Source organism: Biomphalaria glabrata, chromosome 10, assembly GCF_947242115.1.
Source record: "Biomphalaria glabrata chromosome 10, xgBioGlab47.1, whole genome shotgun sequence".
Classification (NCBI taxonomy): domain Eukaryota; kingdom Metazoa; phylum Mollusca; class Gastropoda; family Planorbidae; genus Biomphalaria; species Biomphalaria glabrata.
Genome location: NC_074720.1, coordinates 11,647,752 through 11,668,892, shown reverse-complemented (window position 1 = coordinate 11,668,892; position 21,141 = coordinate 11,647,752). Strand labels below are relative to the sequence as shown.

Sequence of the window (21,141 nt, the reverse complement as noted above, 5' to 3'; positions counted from 1 at the left end):
CTTACTTCCGGACTGTACTCACTCGTTCACGAGAGGGGCGCGGGGGGTACGGGGTAGGTGGGGCTGGAAAGGAAGGTGAAAAATTGTGTTTTTTTTTAGAATCCGGAAATGGTTTTATCAAGTTCTTGATGAACTCTTGCAGTGGGTCTCAATGCTTTTTTGGTGGGGGCATAGGAATAACTTCTTGTTTGGCTGGTTTTCACGTTGTTGTCTCAACAGTTTTGGTTGTACAAGTCCTGAAAATAAATTATTTTCTTCTGGTTTTCAGGTGGATGTAAGCGCTCATTTCTTTTGTATTGCGATATCGATAAGATTGGAAAGAAAGTTATGGACCTATGTGGGAAAGCATCAAACTAAACTCTGGGCCTATTCCTCGGAGGTCTTAAAACTTTCCCACCTAATAAGCAGACGTGTAGTGACGTCTACGTGAGCTTTCTTTTTAAATTTGAACGCACTTCCTTTTTTTTAACAAACTTGGGGGAAAAAATATACATATATTTAACTTGAAATTAGATACAGTAGTAACATATATATATATATATATATATATATATATGTATATATATATATCGCAAAAGAGAAGAGGTTTGTGAGCGTCTTACAAAATTATGACATAGGCCTAGGCGCTATATCAAAATCCAGAAAATTGCACACTTTAGGCAAAAATTGACTTTGCCAGTTATTGAAGAGTTTTTAACACCTGTTTTACACATTCCTATATCTGATATCATGATAAGTTCAAAGGTGTAGGCTAATGGTCAAATGAGTTAGGACAATGACATGTTCTAATGTAATTACTTGCAAACGACATACTTCTACTACTCAGAAACAAATCTGTAACAAAGAAAGTAAAATGGATGTGTGGTATTACAGAGTAAATTCTTAGTCTTTTTTTTTTCTTTCTACCCAGCCCTCGTGTTTGTATTGTCTTGGTACTAAAAGAGAAACCCGTTAGCAAAAACATCGAGCGGCACTTGAAATCAATGTCGCGCCATTGTCAAAGTGTCGTCTGACTGGCTCGGCTTGTTTAGCAGATTTAGTTTCGTATACGTGGGGCTCGTTTTTTTTTTTTCCATGCGAAACTATCAAAAGAATGGAGTTTGATTCCCATGACCAGTTCGTTGAACTTTTGCTGACTTAGACGAAGTTTTATCATTTATTAGTATTTCAATAATTATAATCGAACTGATTCGTTTCTATTAAAAAAGAACAGAAGTTTTCAGCGATTGTATCGTGAAATACTAGGACATAACACAGATTTCAATGTCAAGAACACTACAAAAATCACATCGCTGGCTATCTACTTTCTTTTCTCATTAAATGTTTAAAGTTAACTAGGTCTAAGCTTTCGTTGGTGCAACAGCTACCAACGGTTTTCCGAGAATTAACTATGCAGCAAATATTATGTAGGTGCGAACTTGAGATATTTTAAAGCTAGGCATGCGTCTTAAAGAGCCTTCCATCTCCTGCCTTTCACGAGTGGCGTAAATGGTATCACTGACAGGAGAAAGGGCAACGGCAACTGGCGCCTATACTAGTAAGCTTCGGGCAGGAGTGACTCGTCATCCTTAGCTGACTACCCACCTAAAAGAAGTAAAACTCTGAATCCAAACCTCTGCTGCCTTGTGGCTATACCCAAACATGGGAAACGCTTCGGGAGCCAACCATGAGGAAAAACAGCAGCAGGTGACCTTTAGGCAGACTTCAGCATTCAGGGCTTCTCCCTTGCAGAACCTGCGACGCCGCTGATCCCAAAATGTATCGGCACTTTGGGACACATCAGCTGCGTACTGAGGGGTGGGGGGGGGGGGGGGGGGACGGCTGTGTGAGCGACATCGGACACATCGCTCCGACCATAGCTAATGCAGACCAGGCTTTCATCTCTTTTCTGAGATGATCCATAGCCGCATCGCGACTGAAGGAGGCCTTATCAGCAACCACTATAGGACACGTCGCCTTTGTGTCTCTCGTTTGTCCTTCAGTTATCATTGTCCTGGCCTTATCAGCAACCACTATAGGACACACCGCCTTTGTGTCTGTCTAGTTTGTCCTTCAGTTATCATTGTCCTGGCCTTATCAGCAACCACTATAGGACACATCGCCTTTGTGTCTGTCTAGTTTGTCCTTCAGTTATCATTGTCCTGGCCTTATCAGCAACCACTATAGGACACACCGCCTTTGTGTCTGTCTAGTTTGTCCTTCAGTTATCATTGTCCTGGCCTTATCAGCAACCACTATAGGACACACCGCCTTTGTGTCTGTCTAGTTTGTCCTTCAGTTATCATTGTCCTGGCCTTATCAGCAACCACTATAGGACACACCGCCTTTGTGTCTGTCTAGTTTGTCCTTCAGTTATCATTGTCCTGGCCTTATCAGCAACCACTATAGGACACATCGCCTTTGTGTCTGTCTAGTTTGTCCTTCAGTTATCATTGTCCTGGCCTTATCAGCAACCACTATAGGACACATCGCCTTTGTGTCTGTCTAGTTTGTCCTTCAGTTATCATTGGTCCTTGTTTTCTGTTCCTTTAGGACGTACTAACAACAGCAGCATGTTGAGTTTGTAAACAAAAATTCTTTTGGTCGAAATGCAGCAGCTGTGAAAAATAATTGTTATTGTGCTTATTGATTTTGTTAGCGGCCCCCGAAAGGGGAAAAGACGCTATTAGTTTTGTGCGAAATGTCTGTCCGTCCGTCCCGTTTAGATCTCGTAAACTAGAAAAGATATTGAAAATCCGACATCACAATATTTTAGATCATTCAAAGTTCTGAAAGCGAAAAATCTAATTTTTAAAATCAGTTGTGCAAGCAGTTTTTTAAAGCGAAAAAAGCTAATTAGTATGCATTATAAGTTAAACCTAATTTGAAATAGTAATCAAGTAAACTTTATTTTCCTGAACTTTTTTTTATTGCGGAAATTTTTTTTTAGCTTTTTTTGAGGATTCGAATAAGAGATTGAGCCTTTTCAAAACAATTAGATCAATTATAAGACATCAGTTAGGCCAGGGGAGGCGCGGTGGCTGGGCGGTAAAGCGCTTGGCTTCCAAACCGGGGGTCCCGGGTTCGAATCCTGGAGAAGACTGGGATTTTCAACTTTGGAATCTTTGGGCGCCTCTGAGTCCGATCAGCTCTAATGGGTTACCTGACATTAGTTCTGGAAAAGTAAAGGCGGTTGGTCGTTGTGCTGGCTACATGACACCCTCGTTAACCGTAGGCCACAAAAACAGATGAACTTTACATCATCTGCCCTATAGACCACAAGGTCTGAAAGGGGAACTAGTTAGGCCAGGTTCACATCTAACTTAACATTCAATTTTCAATTTCACCTGCGGGACCGTTGGGGCACTTACACAAGATCTGTTAACCTTCTTTCTCCATTCTTATCTCTCATTTGTCTTTGATATAATTTCATTCGGATGTTCTTTCTGAAATATTGAAGCCTGCCTGGGTGGACCACTTCGGGGGCCGATTTTGAGTTTGTGTTTCCACACAAACTGTCTTTTGTAACCTTGTTGTTGCTGGTATTGTTTGTTGAATCTGACTAGTGTGGTCTTTGGCTTCCATTTTCCATAAAATAGAGTGGTCTTTGGTTTCAATTCCAGATAAAATAGAGTGGTCTTTGGTTTCAATTCTAGATAAAATAGGGTGGTCTTTGGTTTCAATTCTAGTCTTTGGTTTCAATTCTAGTTCAAAATAAAGTAGTCTTGGTTTCAACTCTCAATAAAATAGAGTAGTATTTGGTTTCAATTCTCCATAAAATAAAGTGGTCTTTGGTTTCAATTCTAGATAAAAACAAAGTGGTCCTTGGTTTCGATTCTCCATAAAAGCAGTTCAATTACTACTATGGTAAACAAATAAAACTATTATTTATTTTTAATTGTTTATGTAGATTCTTTTGACGGGCGGATTAAAATAAGGCTTCTATATTTAAATTCCCTTTAGTCTTCGATATTTAACGTGTTCACTCTCTCTCTCTCCTCTCTCTCTCTCTTTCTCCTCTCCTCTCTCTCTCTCTCTCCTCTCTCTCTATCCCACGACAGGGTCCAATCCCCCCCCCCTTACCCTCTCTAGTGAACAACTTTTTGAGGCTCACTTCTTGTATTGGTTTTCCCACAACTCTTGACTGGGGAAAAATGTCCTCCAGTATTTGTCTCCTCAGCGTTCCATCGATCTCTACCCTCCCCCCCCCCTTTTTTTTTTGTTCAACATTCTCTATCAATGCTTGGCCTTGGCGTCTCTTATTTCTATCTATCTACGTGTTCACTTTGACAAGCATCACTTGTGCTCTGCCTGCAGTTCTTATATTTCACACGCAGGGATTCACTTTGGTGTTCCCATTGGATAATAGTGTACAGTGATGATGTCTGTGTGATGACTCGTGTACACTAAGTCTCTTGAAGTATAGTGTAATGACTCGTGTACATAAGTCTTATGTCTCTTATAGTAAATGTGATGACTCGTGTACACTTAGTCTCATGTCTCTTGTAGTATAGTGTGATGACTCGTGTACACTAAGTCTCTTGAAGTATAGTGTAATGACTCGTGTACACTAAGTCTCTTGAAGTATAGTGTAGTGACTTGTGTACACTAAGTCTCATGTCTCTTGAAGTATAGTGTAATGACTCGTGTACACTAAGTCTCATGTCTCTTGAAGTATAGTGTAATGACTCGTGTACACTTAAGTCTCATGTCTCTTGTAGTATAGTGTAATGACTTGTGTACACTAAGTCTCATGTCTCTTTTAGTATAGTGTAATGACTCGTGTACACTAAGTCTCATGTCTCTTGTAGTATAGTGTGATGACTCGTGTCCACTAAGTCTCATGTCTCTTGAAGTATAGTGTAATGACTCGTGTACACTAAGTCTCATGTCTCTTTTAGTATAGTGTAATGACTCGTGTACACTAAGTCTCTTGTAGTATAGTGTAAAGACTCGTGTCCACTAAGTCTCATGTCTCTTGAAGTATAGTGTAATGACTCGTGTACTCTAAGTCTCTTGAAGTATAGTTTAATAACATTCACTTAAAGTCTCAAGTCTCTTGTACTATAGTGTAATAACATTCACCGAAAGTCTCTTGTGTGAAAACAATCTATGAGATCTCAATGAAGACTCTGGTATTGACATTTCGGACCACACATCCACCTGTTGTCTTCATCATGAACTTTGTGACCCGCAGGCTTCATGACATTATGTTTTTGTCTCCTTTTGATGGTGGCATGTTGACATTTTGTTCCGTCTCTCTTAGTCCTCAATTTTTCCATGCCATGTTTTGTGGTCATGTCTTTTTGTGGTGAGAACGCAGCCATATCGGCGATAGTCTTAGATAAAACTTGTCTATGCATAATTGTTCTAGTTCACGGCTGTGCGTGCCAAGGAAGTGATGGTTGATAACTCGGGGATAACAGTGACTCCCTGGCGGTAGCAAGTTAAACTATTCATGATGCTTGTCAAACATGTTCAGCTGATTATCATCTTTTTCGCCGCGTTAAGTACACGTCATTATTTCTCGGCTTTTAGATCTAAATTACAAACAATCAGAAAGTGAGGTTAAAATTTCATGTTATATTTAATCATAGCTACCAATAGTATCAGTTAGTACTAATAAAGATTGTTTTAAATGCTTAGTAACTGAAGGAATAAGGCAAACAAATATATAAATAGAAATATATTAAAGAACTGACACAAATAAACTACACGAATAACAAAGGGGGAGGGCTGTGGGGCGGTGGAATGTAAAAAAGCGTTTGTGCATGTTATATTAATTAGGTGTACTTGTTTTTGATTTCTTTATAAGTCGGGAGTTTCTGTCACGTGACTTGTATAGGAGGAGGGGTGATATGTGTGTGTGTGTTTGTTGTTGTTTTTTTGTTCCCTTGTACGTTAGTTCCTCATCCTTGGTAGTCTACTTGTGATGGGCATGGTTAGTCTTTGCCATTGATTTCTACCGGTAAGAACTTCATGTTACCTACACCCCCCTCCTCAAGAACACTTTGCTGATTTAAATCTGCACTTGTCCTCTCTATGTATGGACATGATATGTGACGAGAGTTTGAAACGAGGGGAGGGGGGGAAGCGTCTCCAAATCTTTTGTTCTTTGAAAATGTTCACAGATAAGTTTATAGAAATGTCCTTGTCGAATCAGGCATTACCCGGATGTTCTAAAGTGTCTACATTATCATTAAAATCAATTAGACCACCTACGCCCACACTAGTAAATAAAGTATCCCTTTTAGACCTTGCGATCTATAAGATATCTGTTTCTATGACCGACGGTTAATGAGGCGCCTTAAAGATTCCGAAATTAAAAATACCAGGATTCGAATCCGGGATCTTTCGGTTCGTAAGCGAGGCGCTTTACCAGTCAGTCACCACGCCTTTACTCCCACTAGAAATTGAACTTTATTATGTTCTGCTTGTTCCCAATGGGACAAAGGATCAACGCGTCTGGTGAAGGGAGAAGTACACTTCTTTGAATCAGGATCTTGAACATTGTCGCTCAGTAAATGCTGCCATTAGAATTTATTTCAATACCAAAATGTTTGTCTTTTAAGTCACATTATTGCAAGGCTTCAAGTCACTATTCACCTATCAAGTTGTGTTTTTTTCAACTAAAACTTTGTAATTATTTGTGTAGTAAACATTCACAGTTGAGTGTGAAACATCGTGAATTTAGACTGTCACGAAGTAGGTGGATGACTTTCAGATGGTCTTAATGTCACGCCTGTGTAATCCTGAAGACCTTACATCTGCGAATCAATTTCACGCGCTTCTCTCCCCGCCCTTCACCGCTCTCTTACCATTGTTCTTGTAAACTTAAGTTCTATGTTCCCCGTCCTATGTTATCGTCTGCTAAAGATTAGTACATGCAATCTCAGCATAACCTCTCAGTTTAATTATGCACGTTCTTTGTTTTTCTTTTCTAATGCGATGTTCGCATTTTGATAGGCAAGGATGAACTAACACAATTTAATGACAAGTTTGACTCGACTCTTGCTTTGGTGAGATAGAAGTACGTTTGATGATTCATATCTTCTGCTTCTAACAAGGGGGGAAAAGTTATTTCCCCTTTCTGACACTATCTTTGGGCATACCAAGGAAACGATGCTGTTGGATGACGTTGATAAATATTCTGACCAAGTTTGTGATTTTACCAGGGATACACTTGTATGCTTTTTTTGAAAGCTGCTGATTTTCAACGTTTTGTCTGTTACCATGGAGGAGCTGTATCAAATAGCATACAATTTCTTTCACTGGTCGTCATGGCAACTGAAATAATGTCGTCCTACACAGCAGAAGATAATCATTTCTCTATCCTCCTGTCACCGGCTAGGTAATAACCTGTCACTTTAGCCAATATAGCCCTATTATGCTATATTTAGGAATGAGAATGTGAAGTCTAATCCAGTATAGTTATGCCTATCATGAATAGAATGTTTACTTACCATTCTAACAGTTAGTCATTAGAAGGAATTCCATGGACCAAATTACAACAAAAAATAAATTGCTCTTTGTAATGAAAAACAAGCAAAATATAAATAAAAATACTTGTTAAAAAAGCTTAAGGGAAAGAAACACTTAATTACTGACACATCTCTCTATACTGCAAGATTTATTTCCCATTTTCTATATAAATCAAAATTAATTAACTTATTGTTTAATTTTTTTGATTGTTTCATTTGTTGTCATCGACACTGAATAATTGTGCAAAGTTAGTCTACCTTTTTTAAAATCTTCTACTTACGCATTTTGTGTGTCTTGTCTGTTCATTGTTTCTAAGTTCCATTATTTCTTTTCAGGTTACTGGATAAGTTACTAGTGGTTTGTCCCAATGTGGATTATTGCGAAGAAGTGCTGACAAGATGTGAGCTTGAAGCCCATCTTTTACATAGGTAAGGAATTATTGTTTTGTAATACTCATCAATATGAAGCAAAATGGTAGCACAGTGGCTGAGTGGTTAAGCACTTGGGTTTTGAACCAGGGGTTCTGGTTTCAAATCTCTGTGAAGACTGGGATTTTCAACTTCAGGATGTTTAGGACCCCCCTGAGTCCACCCAACTCTAATGGGTACCTGACTCAAGTTGGGGAAAGTAAAAGTGGTTGCTCGTTGTGTTGGCCACATGACACCCTGCTTGTTAACCATTGGCCAAAGAAACAGATGACCTTAACATCATCTGCTTTATAGACCGCATGGTCTGAAAGGGGAACTTTACTTTTTTTTTTTTTAAAACAAATATTTCATTATTGCTTTACATTTTATATAATAAATGATATCCAGTAAGAGATGCATGATTAGTCTGTGTTAATTATGCTCACTGGAATGCAGGACTCTTCAGTGGCATAGCTAGGGATTTGGTGGCCTGGGGGCTTGACCTCTTTAGTGGCCCCTGCATTTTGACATGAGATAATGGCTAATATTTAATGTAAAAACTATTTTTGGACACTCATTTGGGGGCGCCTGGGGGAATTTGGGACTCCCCCTCCACCCTAGCAATGCCACTGGGACTGATAGTTCTCTGATAGTTTAGTATGTCTATTTGTAAGCCAATTTCCTGAGTGTTAAATTTTTAATTTTTTTTTAACATTGTAACTTTATTTCTTGTAGATGTCGTGGTGCTGTGACCCGGTGTATCAAATCCAGTTTGGGATGCTCATTTCAAGGGCCCAGGAGTGCCTTACAGTCTCACCTATGGGAGTGTCCCTACAGAGATCAAAATGCAGGTGAGTGCTCTAGAAATGTTGAACTAGATGTTTACAGTTAATCCAACATATATTCTTTTAACACTTGAAAACTGTGATGCCTCTGTCAGCATCCATTCCCTCAAACTGCGATGCTGAAATGATGCCACCTGCGCCTGATCAACTTTTCCCTTAATACTACTTTTTCTTTTCTAATCCACATTTTTAAATGGTTTATGGGAACACTAGAGAGACTATTTTAAAAGTTTTTTTCTTTCTGAAACATTGTAGATCCAAGCTGTTTTTATTATTCTAAATATTTTTTACAGTGTGACTAGTGCATTTTTCATTTGTTTGCATCATGGCTGACAAGGCTTCTTGTTCTTCGTCTGGCTGTAGTCCTCCTTCGACGTTTTATTGCTGATCAGGCTCTAAATAATAGTGACATGGTAGGCTCTGTGGCTGAGTGGTAAGGCGCTTGGCTTCCGAACCCGGGTCCCATTTTGAATCCTAGTGAAGACTGGGATTTTTAATTTCGGGATCTTTGGGCACCTCTGAGTCCACCCAGCTCTAATGGGTACATGACATTAGTTGGGACATAGAAATAGATAACCTTTATACCAACTGCCCTATAGATGGCAAGGTTTGAAAGGGGGAACTTATTTTAATAGTGACATGAGTGACTTAGAAAGTTGTCCTGGAAGCTCTAAAGAGAAAGTGATTTTCAGCCTTCAGATTCAAGCGAGTCTGATAGTGAAATTGATCTACATTTAGACACCCCTAGATCTAGTAAACGAAAGGGGCATTGCCCCAACTTTAGTAGAAAGAAATATCGCATTGCATAATATTAATTAGTTTGACAGTGTTATGTTTTTTCTGTAGATACTTGGATAGAATTTAATATTTAGTTTTACAATAATAATGAATAAGGACTGTTGGGATATTTTGTTTTCCTTGGGGAAGTCAATTTTTAAAAGGAGTCAAGTATCTTTTTTTTTTCAGCTCTAAAATTACCTAATTTTTTTTTTCCAGTGACCTTTTATAAAACTGAAGTATAAATTATCTTCATTCAATTTCCAACAAAATTGTATATAACAAACAGACAAAACAGTATGACATTTATAAATAGGCATATGTGATTAAAATTGTGTGAAAAAATAAAAATTCTGTCAGAATAAGAAAAAGTTTTCAAGAGTTTAAACTAATTATTAATGGGCTTATATATATATATTTTTTCTCCTCTGTTAAGGTAAAAACCCAGTGACAGAAGGAGAAGTCTCCACAATAGAAGTACAGAGGAAATTAGGTGAAAATCTTGGCATTGCAGTTGTTGGAGGGTGTGACACGCCTTTGGTAAGTTTATTATTTGAAAAGTAACAAGTAACAATTATATAAAGTTTGTCTCACTTGAACAAGCTTAGAAATCACTTGTTTTTGTTTGATTTGTACTCAACAACTAGTTCTTAATGTTACAAAATGCACATTCTTTCTTCCATCCTTAATTAGCTTTAAATGAAACAAGCTTTGGAGATTTCCTTAAGACTGATGATTACTGGCACTGCATAAATTATTTATAGCACAAACAAACAAAAATTAAAAGCTAATAATAAAACAAAAATCTAACATTGAACCTTTCACTTTGTTGAACTTTTCACCTTGTAATGCTAGGGCCCAGTGTCTCAGTCCATACTGGATTAGTATCTAGCTAAATAAAAGGGGAGGGGGGCATCATAGGTAGAAATTTAAAAAAAACAACAATCCCCTAAGCTAGTGCTAGTTAATTATATTTTATTATTCTAAGTATGATTTTTAATATATTTCTCTCTCTGAAGGTGTGTACTGTTATACAAGAAGTATTTGCTGATGGCTCTGTCTCTCATGATGGTCGTCTTATAGCTGGAGACCAAATACTGGAGGTGAGTTGCTCTTGAACCTTTGTGTATGGCCTACATTGAGTGGGATCAGCTTGATGAATACAAAATTTAGTCTGAAGTTGAAAGTTTTGTTTTACCTTTGCTGATTTCATCTTAATAGAAAAACTATGTATGTTAAAAACTCTTCAGGTAAATGGTGAAGATTTGACGCAGGCCACCCATCACCAGGCTGTAGCTATCCTGGCTCAGTTTTTCCCAGTCTGTCGCCTGACTGTATATAGAGAGAGGGCCGAAGAGAGTAGACCTATAGAGAAGGAAGGTGAGAACAATGGAATATTTGTTTTGAAATCAGTTCAATGAGGAAATATGTTGGTCTCTACTCAGACCTCTACAAGCATTCTTTTTTATATTAGATTATTTGTCTCAGAAATATTAATACGTTGAAACTTGAAATCTCTCTTTTAATTTTATTGTAATCTGTTTTTTTTTTGACAGAAATATTAAAAATCACATTGAACAAGCTGAAAGGGAGACAACTGGGAATTAAGTTGGTAGGAAAAAGGTCAGTTTGTGACACACTTGTGATATGTAATATACGGTAGAACGTTGATAATCTAGGTTAATCAGGAACTGGGTCTATTAGGATCATCCGGATAACCTAATGCGAAATATTTTAAACGGCCCATTTCAATAGCAATATAAAGAAAATTCATATGAGGGTATTGCGCCGTATGTAAACATAAAATTCAAGTAAAATATCCATGAGAACAAAGTAATATACATAGTGTAATCTTGTGCTTCACATCAGCTAGACCATTTAGATACTGTAATGCAAGACAAAAAAAGTCTGGATATTTGATTTTCGGGATAACCTTCCTGATCAAAAATATTCTACTGTATGTATCTTAAAATGCCTTATCTTGATATTGAGATAATTAACTCTTTGACTCCTGAATTATTTACAACATTATGATGGAATTAATTTTTTTCCCCTTTTGGAGTGTGAAAAAATGCTTCCAGTAAACATGGAACAAAATAAAAAAATAGATAAAATGAAAATCTTGAGATATTTATCTTTGTCACTACCTTTGGAAAAATGAAAACTGACCAACTGAAGTCAAAAGCTCTATTCTAGACTAGGTCTAGGAAATATATTATGATCCAAATTAATAACAATTATTTTTTCACAATATTTAGTCATACTTTCACAAAAATTGTATATAGAACACATTTAAAATACACAAAATGATTGTCTTGAGCTCATGTTGCTACTAACTGGAACATCAATCTAAAGAAAATAGTCATTTTAAGCCTTATCTCTTTAAAAACATCTCTATGTAAAAATAGGTGGAAAGTAATGTTTTGGAAATGGATACAAATCAAGATAAAGTTTTAAGCAATTAAAAACTTAAACCAGAGAAAAAAAAATGACACAAAAATAAATTTTAAAGCACAGACAATGCCAGTGTTGATCCGCTCACTAGGGCCAGTTTAAATCAATGCTGAGAGCTTTGTTTGGAGTTAAATATGTACAGACAATGGCAGCTTATATTTTTCAAAACATTTCCTATTATGGTCAATATAGAAATCTTAGTCTATAAGGCAAAAGGACTTTAGAAGGGTACTTAGTAAATTAGTGTAAACCCTGCTTTAAAACCCTCACACAATTAGAGATTTTGTTTACTTTTTATGGTATTTTTATGAACTGCATAGGCTGCTTCTTTAATTAGCGTTAGCATTTAGAGACTTAAACATGTACATTAATTTTATTTTTATATCTTTTATTCAGAAATGGTCCTGGTGTTTACATTCTGACTTTGGTAAGTGTAAAAAAAAATTAACTCAAAAATGAGGACTAATTGATATAAGTGTGTTTTAGTGTTTTCATTTATATTCATTTGACCTTTTCAAACTTCATTAATTAAATAGGAATGTTTTCTTAAATTATATGTCTATATATAGCTAATGTGTGTTTGCCTGCAATTTTGTATAGCAATTTACACATGCATAATATATATAGAGAGAGATATCTAGACTGTAGAAGCCTATTTATAATTATAAATGTACACCAAGTTGATGTAGTTTTAAATTGCTGAAGGTAATGCTTAGCCTAAATCATTGACATAAAGCCCATTAAATCTACATCTATGATACAAATATTTTAATACTGTCAGATTAGTCACTATATGCTGATAGTGCTAGTTAGAAAAAGGATTTCGCTTGCCTGGATGTTAAGAATAAAGCATATCTACTATCCACTATTCAAAAACCAATTTTAGGTTTCAGATATTGATATATCTTCCCATAGACACTGCACTTAATGTTAAGGATAGTAGACATAGCCATTATTATCTTCCCATAGACCTATATAGATATATCAACTACACTATCGTATCTATATCTTTATTGAAACTAAATAAAAAATGGATTGATAACAAAGAAGTATATGTCTATATTGATCTGTGATTGATAGAAAAAATATATATGTTTGTATAAGCCAATAATTAAGGCTGTTTCTGTTTTAAGTTATATACAAAATTATGGAAAAAACTGTTATTTGATTGTTGTAAGCTATAGAACTATATTTGGTTAGTTTTTTTTTTTGTTGAAGATGCACAGTGAGTTAACCTAATATATTGGCATACATTTTGTTTTTCAATGGTATGTTTTTTAAGATGCCCAGTGAGTTAACCTAATATATTGGCATACATTTTGTTTTTCATTGGTATGTTTTTAGTGTACTTCTATATACTGTTAAAGAAATAAAACTAAACTAAATGCTTTAAATTTGTCTAATTGAACAGATACCTGGCTCATTGGCATTTTGTGATGGTAGACTTAAAATGGATGACAGAGTTCTGGAGATAAATGGCCAAGATGTGTCTTATGGGACTCAGGAGCAAGCAGCATCCATAATTGTGTCCAGCCCTTCGCGTGTTCAATTTGTTATAGCCAGGCGCTCCAGGCCCCAGACCCCAGATATTATTAGGTCAGCTGCTGAGCACAGTAAATACTCAGTTTTTTCTGATGACCATGAGAAGCCAGAGTCTCCACTTACATTAACATGTAAAGAGAAAATTGTTACAATTAATAAGGTAAATACTGTTTCTTTTAACTAGATATTTATTACAAATGATAATTTTGTTTTACAAGTTATTTTTTAAGCCATTTGGCTTCTCACATCAATACACATACCAATAAAATGTACAAACTAAAAGATAGACAAATGTAATTGATTTGAGACACCAAAAATAAATGAAATAGAGTTTCTATTATAAGGAATGATGACACAATTGCTGTATATTTACCTGGTCCTCATCCTAGACATTGGATAGTGTATCAGTAACAACATAATTAGCTACTTTGTTAGATGTTCATGTCCTTAAGTGTGAAGTCTTGTCACTTGTACCTTTTTACCTTGTTCTTTAGTGTCTCTGATGGTTATTAAAATCCCTTTTCCAAACATTCTCTTTGGGAAAAAAAACAATGGCCAGCCTCACTGTTGTAGCTGAAGTGTATTTATTTTGTCCACAAAGCACTTTCATTCTTCTTACTAGATGTTATCATTAGTCATTCAAAAACTAATATCTTGGTTTGGTTTTTTAGTTCCCCTTACCTTTTTATAGGAAGTGATATCAAATATAATAAAGTGTAGATTGTTATGTATGATTTAATATGCCAATACATATAATACCCTTAGTTTTTTTACAGTATGTCCTCTAAGCATGATATGAATGTTGATTGTTATTCATTGTTGTTATTTTAAATTTATTTTTTTTAAAACATGTTCTATTTTGTTTGTATCAACAGGACCCTTGTGAGACACTGGGAATCAGTATAGCAGGAGGTGTGTCTAGTCATCGTGGTGATACTCCTGTTTACATTACCAATATCAACCCAGATGGGTGCGTGGGGCGTACAAATGTTTTAAAGGTTAGTTTTTGTCTTCTGTTTATCACCAGCACATTTTAAAATGTTTTTTGGTATATAGTAATATTTAGATTGTTTTTTTTTTTTGTCTTATCTGGACAAAGTCATATTGCTTTCTCCATCATTTTCAGAAACATTTGTTTGCTCAATATCATTTTCTAAGTACACGACAACTGTGACGTTAAATTGTTCCTTTGAAAAGCCAAAAACAAATAATTCAGGGACTGAGAAGGTTGAGCCTGATTCATCTTGGTTTGCATTAGCTTTGAATTTTTTTCACTAATCTTTTTGGCTTGCTATTGAATCTCTTTTTGCTTCCCTGAAAGCCATTGTTTTTATGGCTGAGATGCATGCAATCTTATTTGCACTTTAGCAATTAAAGAATGGCATAACAAAAAAGTTTCCTTATCTACTCAGTCTCCAAGTATGCATTGCAAGCTTTACATAAAATATAATGGCTGAGTGGCATAAACAGCTTGATTATTTATCAAGGGGTCTTGAATTTGAATCCTGACTTGTGGCGAGTTGTGTTCACTGTGTGCGCAAAGGCAGCAAGAAAACCTTCTCTCCACAGTTCTACACACCCAAAAAAATGATTGGACTATAAAGCACTAAGCATGCTATAGCAAGAAACATGCGCTAAGCATGCTATAGCAAGAAACATGCACTAAGCATGCTATAGCAAGAAACATGCACTAAGCATGCTATAGCAAGAAACATGCACTAAGCATACTATAGCAAGAAACATGCACTAAGCATGCTATAGCAAGAAACATGCGCTAAGCATGCTATAGCAAGAAACATGCACTAAGCATGCTATAGCAAGAAACATGCACTAAGCATGCTATAGCAAGAAACATGCACTAAGCATGCTATAGCAAGAAACATGCACTAAGCATGCTATAGCAAGAAATATGCACTAAGCATACTATAGCAAGAAACATGTGCTAAGCATGCTATAGCAAGAAACATGCGCTAAGCATGCTATAGCAAGAAATATGCGCTAAGCATACTATAGCAAGAAACATGCTCTAAGCATGACATTGATAGTCCATTTGTAAAAGCCTCAGAGAACCAACAAACATTTTTGTATTGGTCTTTTATCCTGAGGTAATAAGAGAAAGTGAGGCTGCAAGCAGAGGCCCTGCAAAGGGAAATAAATAAAAAGATTGATCTCTTACACGGTTCTATGTCAATGAATAACTTCTGCCTCCAATCAGGTGAGGCAGCTTGATGGGAAGTACGCAGTATTATAATTGATAAAAGACCCACAGTGATCCAACTGCTGTTATTCTACTTACTAAAGAGAGAATGTTCTGTGCTAGCCTGCCAAAAGAGATACTGTTCTCACCCGAGTTTGGATTTGATGCACACATGATCCTTTTTTTTATACTGAAATGAAGATGAAGCATTCAGGATAATAGATATAAAAATATTTCAAAGTCATTTCTTTTACAGACCTTGATTTTATAGCTTAGAAAGGCATTTGCTACAGAGATATGATGCAGTTGTCTGATACATTTAAGAATATTATGTCTTATCAATGTTTTAACATCATTATCTTGAATTATTTAATACTAGCTTTTGAAAATATTTTCTAAGTGACAGCAGAGAAAGAAAATATCTAAGTAAATGGGTAGATAGTGCCGTCAAATACAAATAGATACATAAGAAACTTTTGTATGTTTCATCAGTGCCTTTTTGTTTCTAGAAAGGAGATGTCTTGGTGTCCATTAATAACACAAGTCTTCTCAACCTCACACACCTGGAGAGTGTCAAGCAAATCAGGCAGAGTTCTGAGGTCAAGGTGCTGACACTCAGGGTCATTGACTGCCGAGAGACATCACAGGGGGATCATAACTTCACTCCTTCATGGATCTACTGGCTTCAGATGCCTCAGTGAGTCCATTTTTTTATTGCTTATTTTAATGACTTTTTAATGCTGGCATAGTTTGAACTTCACTATCAAACTCCAGCCTTAAATCAAACTGACCATTTCGTATCCACTCCTCAGGATGTTACGAACAGTCAAGACCATCACATTGCTCAGGTCTCCTTCAGGAAGTTTGGGTTTCTCTATAGTGGGCGGAGTGGACTGTAGTCATGGCAATCTGCCTATATTTGTCAAATCTGTTGTCCCTGATACCCCTGCTGCCAAAGATGGACGTCTTAAGTAAGTACATGTAATTGCTAGAGCTAGTAATAAAAATAGTAATGACTATTAAAGTCTGCAAATTGTTTGTCTTGACTAAAACCTCCACCAATGGACTACTTTGAAAAAAAAAACAGAAAAATCACTATGCTTTTATAACATTTCATTATTGTTTTTGTTGTTTTTTTTTTAAATCAAAAGAAAATTGAAAACATAAAATATGTAAATAAAAAGGATACAACATAATAATTATAACTAAAAATGATTGCATTATAGTAAGATGTTGAGATTTAAAGGTTTTGATTCCCTTTTAGTACTAAGATGCATTAATTAAATTTATTTTTATGTGTTATATTCACATATTACTTTTTATCCAATCAAGATGTGGCGACATTCTGTTATCAGTTAATGAGCACAACTTGCGGGTCATCAACCATGCAGCAGCTGTTGAAATCCTCAAGCACATCGATGGTGTGGTCAATCTTTCTGTTGTATCCTGGCCTGGCACTGTTGTATGATGTGGCACACAGGTCAAAAGATGGACAGCTGTTTTGTATCTCATTATGTAAATATTTATACAGACACTTACAGAATCTTATCTGTAACAGCTTCACAACGTTAGTCAGCCTTTATTGACTTGTTAACAGACCTGTCTTGGTGTTAACTTGTTGAACATAATTTATTTTGTTTTTGTATTCATAATTTAAGCTACCTGTATTTAAACAAATACTGAATGTTCATTTGTTGTTGTTTTTTTGTTTGTTTTTTTTTACTTCAATTCTAAATTATTGAACCAATGAAATAGTTTTTATATGAAAATTATAAATTTTGCATAAAACATGTGGCACATTTATCAGTTGACATTTTATTTATGATGTACAGCTAGTGGTTACTGATTTTGGTTGATATGTATGATGATTAACGCACCAGGGATACTCTCGTACATCTGCCTTTCACACAGTAGAGTCGCAACATGGTGGATCGCAGAGTGTAAACAATTATCACTGAAGTCTACAGACATCTCTTTCAATTTGAGCTGTTTAGTGTGTTTAATGCCTCCACCATGTTATATATGTAAGCCCTGCAGTATTACAAGTCTGTTTCTCTAGTCATAGTAGTGCTCAGTCTGGTCAAGTCTGACTTAGCTTTCATTGTATGCTGCATGGTTGGCGTAGAAAATATAACATGGGAATACATGCAGTTGTCCAATTTTTGAGCAAAAAAAAACATTCAATTTTCCCATTATCATGAATTAAACTCAGCTCAAGTTTCTGGCAATATTTAAGTCAAAATAAATCTAGTGTTATGACATAAAAAAATAGCTATGTAGAAATTTTGGTTGCAATTAAATAAAAATTATTATTTAACTTAAAAGTTCAATTTTACCTGTGCAGTCTAAATATGGTTGTCTTCTAGTCTAAACCAAAAAAAAACAGCATTCTGATAGAAAAGTTCATGCTTAAAGTAGAAAAAAAAAATCTTTCATTATTCATTATTCTTGACTAATGTTTTTCTCAGGACATTCATTACAAAGGAAGTTTCAAATATCACCCTGCTTAACATCTTGTCAATAATGTCACAGCATAATTAATGCAGAAGTTATCATTTGATTGAAAAGCATTTCTGTTTTTTTTTTTTTTACAGAGATATGTTTGACTTCAATTGACAAATGTTACTGACACATTGTCTTCATTCCTGTTGTTCACATCAGTTATTGCAGTTCCCTTGTAGATGTTTTGATGTTTCTCTTATCTGGTTCCACATCACATCATCAGCAGTCTCAGTTGGCTTTAGGCATGTTGTGCATCTCATTGGCTGTCACTTAGCCCAACTCTGCCAGTCATAGTTCTCCGTAATCACCATTTATACCACATAACCATCCAATCTTCAATCATTCCTTGTATCATATAATCATCCAATTACCAGTCTCTTTGTACCATATAATCATCCAATCTCCAGTCATTCTTTTCACCAATAATCATCCAATCTCCAGTCATTCTTTTCACCAATAATCATCCAATCTCCAGTCATTCTTTTCACCAATAATCATCCAATCTTCAATTGTTTGTTGCACATCCAAATTGTTACTAACATCAGTCCACTTGACTCCACTCTATGAGACATAACAAACTTTGTTACTGAGAACCTGTTTAACTTTTATCCGAACCACAATTCACCCAGTGTTTTTCAGAAATGTCTAGCTTGTCATTGTACAAACCTTACAACTCCATAGTCAATGATGGACATCTACTGCATCTTTATCTTTGATATTTTTATTTACACTCTTGAGTTGTTATATGTAATTTTTTTTTTTTTTTTTGGATGTTCACATTTGTACAAAAATATTTTTGATACTAGAAACACATGTCCCTCTGTATCTAGTGATTATGAACAGAAGATGAAGAAATAGATAGGACAGCATGTTGATCACAGTAATTATGTTTTGTCAGCTATTTTTTTTTACCTGTAAATATTTGAAATGTATAAATATTGAGAGAGTCATAACTTCACCTTAATTGAATTCATTTGTTGTAGAAGAACTCTATGCTATTGAACAAAAATATTTAGAACAATAACTAGCACAGTGTTATTGTGTGCATCAACTAGTCTCTTGTGTGCTCAATACCATTTTGCTTTCTCAATTGAGTTTATACATTTACTTTGGAATTAACATTTTTAAAAAGGTATTTTTGAATAGAAAACAACAAACTAATTTTTTTTATTTTGACCCAACTTGATCATCCTTTTTGTCAGAGTCAGAATACTCCTCAGCCAAACAGGCAAATAGTTTGACAAATCTTCACCTACTCAGTGGTGCCTCTTGTACCTTATTTGAGGCTGTACTAGCAGATCAAGGCAGGACTGTTATTCAGGCAGTTCATAAGTTGTAAATACAAAGTTTCTTGCTGTTTCTCTAATTCTGTTGGCAGTTGTTGAAGTCCTCTTTGAAAGCCATGAACCATTTTGTAATTCCAGTCACACTCAAGGTTGTGACATTGTATATAGGAAGCTTTATCCAAAGCAGTTGTTTGTTTTTCTTACCATTTCTATGTGTATCCCATGTGTGTGTGTCTGTACAGCATACATGGACTCTAGTGTACACATTCTGTAAATAAAGCCTTTAAACAATGGTACACAGTATGCTTGTCAGTTTACACATTTCTTGTCAGCAGATTTTTTTGTCACCTTTTTTTGTTGGCTGTCAGTTTATGTCAGGAAATAGTGAGGACAAGATTCTAGCAACTACACTTGAAAACAAACATTAGTTCATCTAATTCAGTGATGCCCAATATACGGCTCATGGGCCAGATCCGGCCTGCAATGTGGTTCCATCCAGCCCACCGAAATGTCGGCACAAAGTGTGGAAAATCCGCTTAAACCAGCCACCCACCTCAAAGAAAAGGTTGAAAAATGTCTCGTTACCTATGTTAGGGCCCTCAATTTTTCTCCGATTGATTGGTACCATGACTAACATTTGTGCGTTTATGAGATTGGACTCTTAATGTAGAATTTATAAAAATAAAAACAGAAAGGACCTTATCTTTTTGTCAGAACCTGATAATAAGCCAATATATTAGAGTTGTAAATAAATGTGGCTGTTTTAAAAAAAAAAGAAAAGCAATCATAAAACAAATTTGACGTCATTCAAATAAAAAGATAGTTAAACTATGTCTAGTAATTGGAAGATTAATGTTAATATTTACAGTTAAACTATGTCTAGTAATTGGAAGATTAATGTTAATATTTACCATAAAGAGAAAAGAATATGAATCGGTAAAGCTAGCTACACTGTTGCTCATATTTGTAGAAGAGAAATGAAGTCATTTTCTGACTCATGAAAAAAAAAGAAAATAATTTCCCTTTAATGAATGTAAGTACTAGATCCACGGGTTACTAATTAAATAGTTTCAGTCAATTTTATTTCATTTACCTTTCCTTAATGTGGCCCGCGACACCAGTGTCGGAAATTAAAATGGCCCACAGGTCGATTTATGTTGGGCATCACTGATCTAATTTAATCAGTTCAGTAAATTCAAAAACAAATTAAATTTATTTTAAAAAAACAGCGTTTTTAATAATGTTTGTTCACTAAACTGCAGTTGCTTTTTATTTTAGTATTATTTTTACATTTATTTTTATGGGAACCCTTTCAAAACTCTTTAACCTCTAGAGATGAAAGAGATTACCTGACATTCATGCACTGTGGTATTGTCCTCAACAGGTTTTGTTTCATTTTTTTAAGTCATATTCCTGTTTTATTAGTTGTCAAACACAATCTATGATTAGAGTTAATGTTTTCAATAAGCAGTCGTCAACCCCTCACAAAAGAACATTTTGAATAAAAAGTCTTTTATTTCAATATATATAATCAGCTTCTCCTAAACCTTAGACTGTTGAACCATTGGGGTACCACACATGATTATGTATAATACAAATTTTAAATAGCTGTCAAATGTTGTTTTTTTAATCTTATATATTTCTAAGAAATATTTTGGGTATTTGTTTGG

At 35.4% G+C, this 21,141-nt stretch overlaps 1 protein-coding gene across 5 annotated transcripts in view; it reads left to right on the top strand.

The window, feature by feature from the left end:
- Positions 1-20,318, top strand: part of LOC106071751 (E3 ubiquitin-protein ligase LNX-like) — a 31,803-nt gene extending 11,485 nt beyond the window's left edge. For 4 of the 5 annotated variants that reach the window (XM_013231914.2, XM_013231912.2, XM_013231915.2 and 1 more), the window contains exons 4-15: positions 7,797-7,889; positions 8,604-8,719; positions 9,927-10,030; positions 10,510-10,593; positions 10,741-10,870; positions 11,047-11,113; positions 12,341-12,371; positions 13,356-13,646; positions 14,362-14,484; positions 16,193-16,380; positions 16,496-16,654; positions 17,016-20,318. In XM_013231914.2, the coding sequence (XP_013087368.1) occupies positions 7,797-7,889; positions 8,604-8,719; positions 9,927-10,030; positions 10,510-10,593; positions 10,741-10,870; positions 11,047-11,113; positions 12,341-12,371; positions 13,356-13,646; positions 14,362-14,484; positions 16,193-16,380; positions 16,496-16,654; positions 17,016-17,151 (1,522 nt within the window). In that variant the 3' untranslated portion in view covers positions 17,152-20,318. Of the gene's footprint in view, positions 1-6,857; positions 7,331-7,796; positions 7,890-8,603; positions 8,720-9,926; positions 10,031-10,509; positions 10,594-10,740; positions 10,871-11,046; positions 11,114-12,340; positions 12,372-13,355; positions 13,647-14,361; positions 14,485-16,192; positions 16,381-16,495; positions 16,655-17,015 lie in introns of those variants that run through there. The other variant, XM_013231916.2, reaches the window with a different exon arrangement.
- The last annotated feature ends 823 nt before the right edge of the window (positions 20,319-21,141 follow it).